Below are 14,095 nucleotides of genomic sequence, written 5' to 3' on the forward strand. Positions count from 1 at the left end.
TGACCCCTAATTACTTGAGGTCATCAGGTAATTATAACTAAACAGTCTAGGAAATATGATCAGATAATTTTTGAAGTATTTTTTCCTATATAACTCATATCAAGTGACCCCCGGGGCGGGGCCTCTTTTCACCCCAGGGGCATAATTTGAAAATCTTGTTAGAGAACCACTAGGCAATGCTACATACTAAATATCAAATGCTTAAGCCTTGATCTTTCAGACAAGATTTTTATTTTTTTTTCCTATATAAGGCTATGTTAAACTTGGGGACCCCGGGTAGGGCCTCTTTTCACCCCAGGGGCATAATTTGAACAATTATGGTAGAGGACCATTAGGCAATGCACCATACCAAATATCAAAAGCCTAGGCCTTGCAGTTTCAGGCAAGTTTTTTCCTGTATATGTCTATGTAAAATGTGGGACCCCCTAGGTGGGGCCTCTTTTGACCTCAGGGGCATAATTTGAATAATCTTGGTAAAAGACCACTAGGCAATGCTACATACCAAATATCAAAAGCCTAGGCCTGGCAGTTTCGACAAAAAGATTTTTAAAGTTTTTCCTATACAAGTCTATGTAAAACTTGGGTACCCTCCGGGGCGGGGCCTCTTTTCACCCTAGGGGCATAATTTGAACAAACTTTGTAGAGGACCACAAGGCAATGCTACATAACAAATACTAAAGGCCTAGGTCTTGTGGTTTCAGACAAGAAGATTTTTTAAGTTTTTTCCTATACAAGTCTATATAAACCATGTGACCCCCGGGGCGGGGCCATATTTGACCCTAGGGGGATAATTTGAACAATCTTGGTAGAGGACCATTATATGATGCTACATACCAAATATCAAAGCCCTAGGCCCTGTGGTTGTTGACAAGAAGATTTTTGAAGTTTTCCCTATATAAGTCTATGTAAACCAAACCATGTGACCCCCAGGGCGGGGCCATGTTTGACCCTAGGGGGATAATTTGAACAATCTTGGTAGAGTACCACTAGATGATGCTACCTACCAAATATAAAAGCCCTTTAACCTGTGGTTTTGGACAAGAAGATTTTTGTTTTTCATTTCGGTTGCCAACCGAGCTCTGTAGGGAATTCAATTCTTTGAAATTTTTTTAAAGAAGACCATCCAAGGAACATCCCTGTGAAGTTTCATCAAAATTGGCCTGGTGGTTTAGGAGGAGATGTTGTTTAAAGGAAAGTGTGGCCGGGACACCAGACAGACGACGGACAGTGAGCGGTCAAAATAGCTCACCCTGAGTCTTTGGCTCTTGTCAGCTAAAAATCTATAGCATTACCAGCTTCTTGTTTTAGTTGATTTACATGGAGTTCATGTGCATTGTTGAGAATGTGATCACTGCTATTTTCGCTGATTTCACGACCTCCTAGAGATGGATCTTCATCTGGTGTTTTCACTTTTATTCCATCTTGAAGAACCTCCAGACTAAGCTGGCCATCACCCTCGCTCCCTTAAATATATACCATTTATTCAAGTTATTTTGAAATATTTACTTAAAATGGCATTTAACTACCATAATGCTGGATTTCTTATATTCATTTAACCATTTTTTCTTCAAAATACTGTAAAATCATTAATTTTCATGGGGGACTAATTTTTGTGTTTCATTGTTGTGACAACCTAGGAAACTAAGTCCCAATAAATAAGCAAATTTTCATCTGTATTACCTTTAAAGTCTCAAATCCACAAATTCATGTTCCCATGAAAATGTTATGTTTGCCAAACCATGAAATTTTGTGCCCATGAAATTAAAAGATTTTACGATATATCTGTATATGCACGTACACTGTCAATTACTGGATAGCTCTCAACCAATCAGATTTCTTAATACAATGTGTGGGGAATACCCGTCATTTTTTTCGCACTCTTTAGAACATGAAAATATTTGAAAGACTCTATTGTTTTGTTGACACTAGTAGGTTTGATAGACGATAAAGAACTTTTCAACAGAAGAGAGAAGAAACATGAATCATTGAAATTTATAAAAGTGACTGGGAAACTAGTTTAGAATTACTGTAACCATCAATAGAAGTTTAAAAATTCGAACAATTAATTAAAAAAAACATCTACATGTTCTATCAAATTAAAAACATTGAATCGGCATTTCCATTGTTTCAGTTTTATTGAATTTTTACACAGAATCTACTGACCCCGATGCAGAAGTTGATGCAGGAGTGAGTTTAAAAATTGGTTTATATGCGAGGTTTCATCAATTTATAACAAATACTTTTTGAGCTAGGCACATCATAAGGTGGAAATGAGCATTTTTTTTTACTATTTCAGGGGCCACAACTCTGGAAATAGGGGGCGGAGCCAGACAAAAAATAGGAGGTGCACAAGTTCATACCATGATAAAGACTCAACTAGGTTTCATCAATTTATATCAAATACTTTTTGAGCTAAGCACATCTTTTCGGATGAACGGATGCACACACGGACAAGACCAAATCTATATGCCCCCACCACCTATAGTGGGGACACAAACATATCAGTGATAATGTCATACACAGAGATGTGGTTGTAACATTAAAAATATCAATATCAAGTCATATACTGAGATGTGGTTGTGAGACAGGAAATATCAGTGACCAGGTCATGTAATGAAAATTGTAGTTGTGAGACAGGAAATATCAGTGACCATGTGATGTGACCAATTGTGGTTGTGACAAAGGAAATATCAGTGACCATGACATATGCTGAGGTGTGGTTGTGACACGAAATATCAGACATTTGATAAAAGACATTGTGTCTGAAATCATTCATCCTCCACCTCTGATAATTTATGTGGGGAAGTTGGCAGTTACTTGCGGAGAACAGGTTTGTACTGGTACAGAATCCAGGAACACTGGAAAACTGCCCGCCGTTACATGACTGAAATACTGTTGAAAAACGGCATTAAACCCAAAACAAACAAACAAACAATTTTTCAAAGCCCAGACTTTAGAAATATAATATTATTACTGACACTTTCTGTGACTAGAATAACGTAACTGAAATTCACAGCAAATTTTTGACACCTGCTATCAGAAACTGGGACAAACCCGTTTGACAACTGTTTCTTTAAATGTGTGCAGACACTAGCAGAGCAAAGAAGAGATAGCAGATCAAAGAAGATGTGTATTCTGTGTGATGTCATAGTGATGTCACTGCTGTTGACATGTGCATGTATTTAATTCAGGACCAGCGTAATATACACACTTCTTATTTAAAAGTGACTGTGAAAAGCTTTTATGGGTTTTTGTGTTTTGACTTTGAGTGCATTAATAGCAAGTTGGGAGCTTGATTTATTTTTTGCTGATATGGAATTAACTTTTTTAAATTATATTCATAATTAAAGGGTTTTCTTGGTTTGGGCAATCATTGCAGGAGTGAAAAAAACTTTAATTTGCAGTTTAATCACATTAGATTCACAAGGATAAGAAATTAGATTTACAAGGATAAGTAAACAGAATCTCTGACATTTTCAGTAAATTAGTTATTAACTTTAAATTAACAGACTTAAACAAGAGGGCCAAGATGGCCCTAGGTCGCTCACCTGAGAAACACACCATAACAGTGTAAACATGTTTGACCTAGTGATTTCATGGAAAAAAATATTCTGACCAATCACCATTAAAATTGGAGCAAAAAATCACGAGTATGAATAAGTATTTTCTTTGATCTGACCTAGTGACCTAGTTTTTGATCCAAGATAACCCATATTAGAACCTGACCTAGATTTCATCAAGGCAACCATTCTGACCAAATTTAATGAAAATCCAGTGTAAAATGCAGCCCCTATTGCATACACAAGGTTTTTCCTTGATTTGACCTAGTGACCTAGTTTTTAAACCCAGATGACCCATATTCGAACTTGACATAGATTTCATCAAGGCTATCATTCTGACAAAATTTCATGAAGATCAGTTGAAAAATACAGCCTCTATCGCAAACACAAGGTTTTAATTTGATTTAACCTAGTGACCTTCTTTCTGACCCAGATGACCCATATTCAAACTTGACCTAGATTTCATCAAGGCAATCATTCTGACAAAATTTCATAAAGATTAATTGAAAAATACAGCCTCTATCGCATACAGGTTTTTCTTTGATTTTGACTAGTGACCTAATTTTTGACCCTACATGGCCCATATTCAAACTTGACATAGATTTCATCAATGCAATCATTCTGACCAGATTTCATGAAGATCAATTGAAAAATACAGCCTCTATCGCACACACAAGGTTTTTTCTTTGATTTGACCTAGTGACCTACTTTTTGACCCCAGATGACCCATTTTCGAACTCGGCCTAAATTTCATCAAGGTAATCATTCTGACTAAAATTCATGAAGATTAATTGAAAACTACAGCCTCTACTGCATACGCAAGGTTTTTCTTTGATCTGACCTAGTTTTTGACCCCAGATGACCCATTTTCGAACTCGGCCTAGATTTCATCAAGGTTATCATTCTGACCAAAATTCATGAAGATTAATTGAACAAGAGATCACAGAGTGATCTTGGCGCCCACCAATGTGCCATTTTTGAGTGTTCCAAATTTCAAGACTTACTGACTAGCTCAAGGTCAAATTACAATCCTACATGTGGTCTAAATTTGAAGCCTGTTGCTACAGAAATGTGAAAGTAGGTCACTAGGTCAATCTTAAGTTCAAAGTTCATTTCGGTACACAAAACTATGCAAGTGGTCCAAATTTGAAGGCTGTAGCTCGAGAAATGTGAAAGTAGGTCATTAGGTCAAAATCAAGGTCAAATTTTATTTCGGAACACAGAACTATGCAAGTGTTCTAAATTTGAAGCCTGTACCTTCAAAAATGTGAAAGTAGGTCACTAGGTCAATAACAAGGTCAAAGTTTGTTTAGGTACACAAAACTATGCATGTAGTCCAAATTTGAAGGGCCTGTAGCTTGAGAAATGTGAAAGTAGGTCAGTAGGTAAAAATCAAGGTCAAATTTCATTTCGGAACAAGAAACTATGCATGTGGTCCAAATTTGAAGGCTGTAGCTACAGAAACGTGAAAGTAGGTCACTAGGTCAAAATCAAGGTCAACTCATGTCAAGGTTCATCTTGCCACTCAAAACCATACATGTGGCTTCTATGTTGTTAACAAGCTTTCCCTTTGATTTGACCTGATGACTTAGTTTTTGACCCAAAATGACCCAGTTTTGATCCAGGCCTACTTTCAGGGGTCAATCAGGGGCTGTAACTCCGGAACCTATGATTGAATCTGACGGTATTATAACGGAAATCCAAGATTTATCATTGTTAAATATATTTTGCAAGTCTGTATCAAATCAAACCATAAATGAAGTCGTTATATGGCTGCAAAAGCCGAATTAGAAAATTTTGGCCCTTTATGGGGTCATAACTCTGGAACCCAAGATGGGATCTGTCCAGTTTTTGAAAGGAACCGAGATACTATGCCAATACAAGTTGTGTGCAAGTTTGATTAAAGTTGATTGCAAAATGTGGTCTTTATTGTGTTCACAAGCCAAAAATAGCAAATTTTGGCCCTTTAAGGGGCCATAACTCTGGACCCCATGATGGAATCTGGCCAGTTTTCGAAAGGAACCGAGATATTATGCCAATACAGGTTGTGTCCAAGTTTGATTAATATCAGTTGCAAAATGTGATCTCTATCGTGTTCACAAGAAATTATTGACAGACAGACAAACATTCACCTTGTCACTATGTAACGGGTGAGCTAAAAATCGGTCCAAAACCGACAAACCGGCAAAATTTTCGTAGCCCTGACCATGACATATGCTGAGGTGAGGCTGTGACACAGGAAGTATCAGTGACCATGACATATTATGCTGAGGTGTGGTTAAGGCACAGAAAATATCAGCAACCATGACATATGACGAGGCATGGCTGTGACATAAGAAATATTAGCAACCGTATCATATGAGGCTTGGTTGTGGCAGGAAATAATAGTGCTACGTCAAATGCAAAAGCAATGTTGTGACACTAGAAATATCATTGACCATGTCATATCCTGAGGTGCAATTGTAACCCAGTAAATAGAGGATATTTGTTTGCTTTAGTGTAAGATCGAAATATATTTCACCGAGTGAACACTATAATGCAATATTTTTATAATGCAATAAATGTAAATTATGGTGTCCACGAGTGAAATATATTTTGATCTTACACTGAAACAAACAAATTTTCTATTTATTCTATGCATTTTTACTGATTTTAACCAAATTATATCCAATTTGTCCGCGCAACCTGACGTGAATGACATCATGACGTCATAATGTCGTGACGTCAGGATATCTTTATAGAAAAACTGTAAATAGTTCTATTACATTTCCTGCTTTCTTCTAAATTTTATTATGATAGAATGTATATATTTATGTTCCTGTTTTCATTTTCATACATCTAAACCTTTAATGAAGTATATTTTGCAAGAAATTTTCTATCATTTATAATTCATATTCTTTCGCATTCAAGTGTAGTTCAGTACCATTGAAAAATAAAAATGATATTTTGACTGTCTGAAACAATTAAAATATCAATTTTATTTCACTGATAAATTTCAGTATTTCACTGAAGAGCATAAAATAAATATCAGTACCTATGTCATATGCTGAGGCAGTTGGGACCTGGGAAATACCAGTGACCACGTCATATGCTGATGTGCAAGTGTGATCCGTGAAATGTCAGTACCCATATCATATGCTGAAGTACAATTGCAAACAAAGGAATTATCAGTACTCATGTCATATGCTGATATAGACTTGTTGTGACCTTAGCTGGACTGGAGCCTGCAAACTTCAGGTATTCAACATTAAACAACCATCCCTTTACTGATAACTACTGCTAGACTCGAGCTATTCCACCTTGATAACTTACACAGACATTTAATGTTGACGGCTTCTCCTCCCACACTGATAGGATTCACATTTTTTACATCCGCTCCCTCAAGATGATCAATAATGTTCTGTACATTCTCACTGTCATCATTCAGGTCATCCATGAATAAATGATTCAAGTGAAATAATGTTCAACAGCATGCAGTTTCTGAAATATAGCAAACAAAAGATTAACAATATTGTACTATATATACAATATGTTATTACACATTCTAACATGACCCGATTTGTTTCCTATTAAGCAAAGAAGGCTGATTCAACAATTCATTTTTCTGTTGTCATAGCATTAGACGGCATAACGGCGCGCTGGAAACGGAAATCAACAGAAATCGGGCAAATATTTGATGGATATCATCAGGGACGTACATAATAATCCTTGATAACATGTTAGAATCGAAATAATAGATCTCAAACAGTGATATGCTCGTGAATAAAATCATTGTTTGTCGTTTAGATGCATATTATTCAGACATCCCACCTTTTTCTGAATGCCAAGTGGGAGTTTTTGCTTTCCAATGTGGGAAACTGAGGTGCTCTTGTGAAAGATTTAATACCGTATATTCCCCAAGTGTTGGGACAGCATAAAATCATTATTTTTTTCACTGTCCCAAGACTTATTTCCCGAAAAATAATTATTTTGAAAAGTGTCCCAAAAATATGGACACAATAATCGTCATCAGGTAACATCCCCCCACCCACCCGTGTTGAAAGCAAAAAAAAAACGTTAACGATTATCGGTAATTATTCTGTTGCTAAACAACTTCTTGTAAATTATGTAAATAAACTTGTATACATGTAACGAGTTGTTTGTCTTGAACAATTAACATAACAACACAACAGGTGACTGGTCGGCCAGTATGCTTTTAGGAAGTGGCTATTCTTACGGTCCCGTAGGAATAGCCTCGCAGGCTATTCTTACGGCTCTCCCTAAGAATAGTGAAAAGCCCGCAGGTGTCTATTCCTACGGCTCTCCCGTACTAATTATGAAAAGTTCGCAGGTGGTTATTCATACGGCAGTTTTGTGTTACACATCGTACTGAATTCATTTAACTGGTATTATTTCACCCAACTTCTTTACTTTTTCGGTAAACAATTTTTGGTTGTACAGATGTAGATGTAAATACATACGTTATTAATATTGAAACACTAAAAAAATATTGACCAAGTGTTTTCAACTAGATCTAAACCATTTAGATAATTATTGATCTATGTTTTGTGTACATACATGCAAATTTTTCACAACAGTACAAATCCCATACCACTCTAAAAATGTTTATTGCCCTTTAATTAAGTTTAATACTTGACGTTTTTCATACATCAGGTTGACCTGATGTTTGCATCAATTCAGACCCGACATTTTATTTGTAACACAATGACCAAATGTCATTTCCGAAATCGGTTGAAAATATATCAGTTGAATGACTTCAGTACAAAGTATTGTAATACAGAACAGTCGTAGGAATAACCGCTTGCGGGCTTTTCACTATTCTTACGGGAGAGCCGTAAGAATAGCCTGCGAGGCTATTCCTAGGGGACCGTAAGAATAGCCACTTCCATGCTTTTAAGCTGCAATTTTTTTTGCCATTTTGGGAAAGCGTCCGCGTCCAGGCGATTTGGGAAAAATAGCGTCATTTTCATCCTAATTGGGAATTTTGTGTAACATACAAAATTGTTACACAAAATTACAATAACCCCTTTCCTAGATCTAATTAAGTTACACTAGAGCTAGTGTTCTGATTATCACAACATGATACATTGGTCTGGTTGTTCTAAAGGCACACACTCTGGCATAAATTCAACCGGAGTTACACAAGAGTTCTCATGACTCTGACATGAAAACAACACCGATGTAGACGATTCAACGGACATTTCCTCAGTCAGAACAGGCTGTGAAGATGCCCGTGAGAATCCGAACTCCACAAGGCTTTTGCAGCCAGTAAGCTTGGATTTTGTCAGCCTTTTAACATAATATTTGCTGTTGTGACTCATTGTTCGCAGTTTGTCACTGTTCTACAGAAAAAAGATTGTGGAAACCGGTAACCGGAAACAATGCATGGTGCGACTGATTAAATTCGCGCTTGTGATTACAGAGAACATGTTCTGAATTTTAATAGACTATTTGCCCTTTGGTCAAAATTAGCGAACACTCGATTAAAATTCAGTACATATTTTCTATAATCGGCGAATTTCACGATGTCGGGACAGCAGCTGTTTCGAAAATGTTTGTAGGTCATTTTTGGGAATAATTTGGTCTGAAATTGGGAAAAATGGTCATTATTTTCAATTGGGAAAGGGTCTGTTTTACGGACCTACGGACCCTATTAAAGAAGGAAAAAAATCACTGTTAAGTTTTACAGCATTTATGCTGAAAGAAAATTTGAGGCATTCAACAAATAGTTGGACTTACATGTGTACAAAACTGGACAGAAAACTTGTTAAGTGGTTGAAACTGGTTGTACCGGGATACATTTAGATCTATATTGATTACCGGACCCTAGCCACTTCATCAGGCTGGTAACATTGCCCGATTGGGCTTTCGACATGAAAACTAATATTTCTTGAAAAACAATGAAGATATTTGTTTCAAACTTGGTCCGTTTATTAAGCATAACACATGATGCATATTAAGATAGAAAGAACTTTGTTGCCTTCAGTTTTGTTAGAATTACTTCCCTTTTTCAGATTTTTATGATGCATAATTTTTGAAGTCCAAAAAAATGATTTTAATGCAATGTTTAAAACAGAAAATGGTTCAATGGCTTTCTATTGCTCCAAACTTGTGCGCCAATACCTTTATTCTATATTTATAGGGTTAATACTTTGTTTCTAGTGCAGATGTATGAACAATTTTTTTAGAACTAACATTTCTCTATAATGCTGTAAGAGAAAGGACAGTAAAATGTATACTTTCATGTACTAGCGCAATAATTTAGAGCATTAGAAAGCCATTTAACCATTTTTTGTTTTAAACTTGGCATTAGAACAATCTTTTTGGACTTTAAAAATTATGCGTCATAAAAATCTGAAAAAGGGTAATAATTCTACCAAATCTGAAGGCAACAAAGTTATTTTTATTTTAGTTTGTATCATATGTTATGCTTAATAAATGGACCAAGTTTGAAAGAAATATCTTCATTATTTTTCAAGAAATTAAATTAGTTTTTATGTCGAAAGCCCGATCGGGCAATGTTACCAGCTTGTTCAAATTTTGAATGTGGGTCAAACAGTATCGAGTACGAATGGTAAAAGTCTCTCCGATAAAATTAGATAGATCTAAATTGGGTTTGTAACATTTGCATTAAAACTTAATCTTTATGAAGAATAAATCCATGAAATCGTTGTGAAAAACGTAACTTAAGACAGGATTTGTCCAGTATACGAACAGTGAAAGTGAAACTGAAAGTAGAAATATTTTTATTCTTTCGACCTTTTTGCCCAACACGAAGAAGGTAACATGCTGGTAGCCATCTTGAATAAATAAGAACTCAAGATTAGAACTTAAAAGGTTGTTCAGTGCTACTCATGAATTTTAGACAACAGGAGTCTCTTTCTTAACAATTCCGAAGGTCTTGATAATCTTTACGCGTTACAAGAAATTTCCCATCTGCATCAGCAACAGGGAACACTGGGAAAACTTACCCAAAAATCCCTTGCCTGTACCGCCATGCAATGCGAATGGTATGGGAACCAGTCCAATTATTTTGCGCTACATACGGAAAAAATCCAAAAAGCAGGAAACCGGATAATTCACGACGAGCATTCCGTTTTATGTTTGTAGTTTACTATCGCGCGAATTTATTATCTGTCTGTTAATATATGTCGATCATATTTAGGAAATACATTTTTAAACATATATTGACAGTATCTTATCAATAATTATCTTAATTATGATATATGCTTTGTCTTAACTGTGCTCATTATCCCCGACAACGCGCCTGCTAGTCATAATCGTACATATAGACTGCTTGCATCTGATGATACAAGAATTACAAAAAGAGTTTTTAACTATGATTATGAAAATGTTAATATGAATAGTAACTGGTGTTCAGAAATTCGGCAAGTTTTCGAACATATCAATTTGACTGAAAGTTTTGAGAATAAATCCCAAGTTGATATTTCTGAGGCAAAACGAAGATTATTTAGATTTTATGCTGACGAGTGACCGGAAAAACTGAATTATTCGCCAAAACTGAGAACCTATAAATTGTTCAAACGTAATTACGAAACAGAAACTTATGTTAAACTTAATTTATCTAGAAGAGAACGCTCAGTCATGGCACAGTTCCGTTGTGGAGTCCTAGCCCCTAGAGTGGTAACTGGCCGTTTTATTGGCGAAGACCTTAATAATAGGTTATGCAAATACTGTACAAAAAATGATATTGAAGATGAAAGGCATTTCCTCTTAAAGTGTGACTTATATAATGATTGAAGACAACGAATATTTCAAAGGATTATCTCAGACTCTGAGCGAAACTCTTTTTCAGATGTTGATTTAATAAAAACAGCTAAGTTCCTGTCATGTGCATTCGACCGTAGAAAATAGTTAACATTTAGATGAATATGAATACTGTTTACTAACATTTAGTCTAAAAATGATCCGATGTTAGAATCAGCCATCTACAGATTTTTCATCCATGTCGAAATTAATTTAAGTTATAAAATAGTGACTTATAGGTCCATTGGGCCGGTTGTACTGTAAAATAGTTATATTTTGCTGTTGTATTTATTATGTTGTACAAATATCTATCTATCTATCTCTCTATCTATCTGTCTATCGATATCTATCTATCTATCTATCTATCTATCTATCTATCGATCTATCGATCGATCTATCTATCTATCTATCTATCTATCTATCTATCTGCTATATAAGCAGTAGAACATAGACATAGATTATTTCTTAATTATGTTAATTAATAGTTTGTATATATGAGTGCTATGAATTTATGATATTTGTTAAGATACAAGATAGACACTGAAACTTTATTTTACGTAGGATATAATATAACAAAAAAAAAAAACACACACAAAGCAGAGCTAAAAGAAAGATAAGAGAATAGTTAGAGCATATTACAACAAGGGAAATTACAACACTACCAGCGGCACCAGCAGAGTGATCGCCGACTTGGGATGGGAACCTTTACAAGAGAAGAGAGGTGACACCAGGAAAGTCATGATGTATCGCATCATTCATGGCATCATAGAGATCCCAGCGGCTTCCCTCCTCCATCCGTCTGCACTCTCAATTCGAGGCCATACTCTCCGATACTTGGATACTTAAAATAAATTGGTTCCATTCTGCAGAACTGATGCATACAGATACTCTTTTCTTTCAACCAGGCACCAGGCTTTGGAACCAACTACCAGAGCATGTTGCCACAGTCCAGACCTTGAACGCTTTCAAGTCAGGTTTGACCAGCCTCCATTTATTATGTACAGGATATATGGCTCTTGTCTGTTTCTACCTCTGCATTAGTTGCTCTTGTACAACAAGAAGAAGAAGAAGAAGAAGAAATGACGTGGTTAAATTACTAAATTTACATATGCACATACAAGCACGAAAGCTAAACATGTAAAAACGAAGTAGCCTACGTAAGAAAAATAAAAAAATAAAATAGGCCACATGTGCAGTATGAAACTACATAGAAGATGCTAATCTTAGCAGCAGGGATAAAAACTAAATATATACTGTAATCTGAGTAAAAAGGCATTATATTTTATTGATGCTTAATAACATGTCCATACAGACTGTTATGACACCTTTCTCTTGAATGTAAAAGAAAACTTTATTTAAAACAACAACAAACAAATAAAATACTGCTTCTACTGTAACCAGATCACTTGGCTTTCACTGACATTTGGATGTCTAATTTGTCCAACCAGGTACTCGTTCAGTTGACAGCAAATAGGCTGCTCTATGGCAATTAGAAAAAAAAACACAAGGGGCATCAGTGTCTTGCAGAAACAAAACACAGACTACAAGCGGGCATATAAATAACAAAGCAACGAAAAAAGCAAATGCGAAAGAACATTGCAAAGGAAATCGTACACGACCAGCTCAAACTTTTCACTTAAGAAACAAAAGCAAACATGACAAACAGAGAAATCGATGCTTAGCTACTGCTACTTGCACATGGCACATTTAGCCGGGCATGATCTTTCTACTGCGCAATTGTACGTAGGCGTTTAGCACACTGTTCCACTCCCGGGGAGCATCAAAGCGGAGTATAATTTGTAGAATAAACAATTACTAAAGATTGGAGATATTGTAGAGATACGTTATGTATGCATTTAAAAGTTCCAATTGCTATCATGCGTAACCTGTTGATATGCAAAGTGGTCATGTTAACCATTTTTCATAAAACTTGACTCATAATAATAAACAATCCTTAAGGTCCTGTGCTGCAATTTTTCTAGTTTGGTAAGTGCATTTGCCATACATTTTACAGCTGTATGCAAAATCGCGATACAAATCAAATCTCTCTTAGATGTCAATACATGTATTGTATTCTTTAAGGGAAATATTTTTTCAACCTTTTATTAAATTATCTGAACTATTAGACAGGATCTGTGTTTCTCAATATTATGTTGGATTTAAAAATGCCAGGTAAGTTGGCAGTAAATGAATTTTAACCTAATAAAAGATTTGAAAAGTGTAATACTAATCGGGTCCTTTTACCAAGTAAGAACATTTACATGTACTTGTTTAGCTGCTTTCTTGTACAAGTTTGTGACCTGTATATTAAAAAATTACTAAAATTCAAGTTCCACGCCTTTAAGTTTAATCTCATTGTCACATTGTCACAGATAACCTATTTGTAGTAATTTGTTTTGTCACATGATATGTAGATTGACTGGAACTTTTCAGGGTGTGCTTGCATTTGATTAATACTGAATCAGTGTATCAGGAATTTACTTTCTAATTCAAAAGTTTGAAAAGGATTGGGTATGATGAACAAATTCAAAGTTGTCTAATGATATATAATTAATATATTTATATTTTTCAAAACTGACCTAAATCGTGATGACACACATCTCCGATGTATTGAGCCTGTACAGCGTCAGTAAATGCTAAAATGTCATCCCATTTTTATGGCGTACCATTTGGGTTAAAAGTGAAGAGATACAATAAGCAGTTACAAGTCAAATGGTTTATCGCGGCCAGAAATTTGTACAAACCGGACAGAAGTTGCGAAATTGTCA

At 35.6% G+C, this 14,095-nt stretch overlaps 1 protein-coding gene across 5 annotated transcripts in view; it reads right to left on the bottom strand.

Annotated features, from left to right (window-relative positions):
* LOC123536261 (zinc finger protein 76-like) overlaps positions 1-10,622 on the bottom strand; it is a 171,850-nt gene extending 161,228 nt beyond the window's left edge. For 2 of the 5 annotated variants that reach the window (XM_045319263.2, XM_045319260.2), the window contains exons 1-3: positions 10,320-10,509; positions 6,873-7,040; positions 1,293-1,463 (exon numbers count right to left, since the gene is read on the bottom strand). In XM_045319263.2, coding sequence (XP_045175198.1) covers positions 1,293-1,463; positions 6,873-6,996 — 295 coding nt within the window. In that variant the 5' untranslated portion in view covers positions 6,997-7,040; positions 10,320-10,509. Of the gene's footprint in view, positions 1-1,292; positions 1,464-6,594; positions 6,838-6,872; positions 7,041-9,299; positions 9,441-10,319; positions 10,510-10,531 lie in introns of those variants that run through there. The other 3 variants (XM_045319261.2, XM_045319262.2, XM_045319265.2) reach the window with 3 other exon arrangements.
* Between the last annotated feature and the right edge of the window lie 3,473 nt (positions 10,623-14,095).

This window comes from Mercenaria mercenaria, chromosome 17, assembly GCF_021730395.1.
Source record: "Mercenaria mercenaria strain notata chromosome 17, MADL_Memer_1, whole genome shotgun sequence".
NCBI classification, from domain to species: domain Eukaryota; kingdom Metazoa; phylum Mollusca; class Bivalvia; order Venerida; family Veneridae; genus Mercenaria; species Mercenaria mercenaria.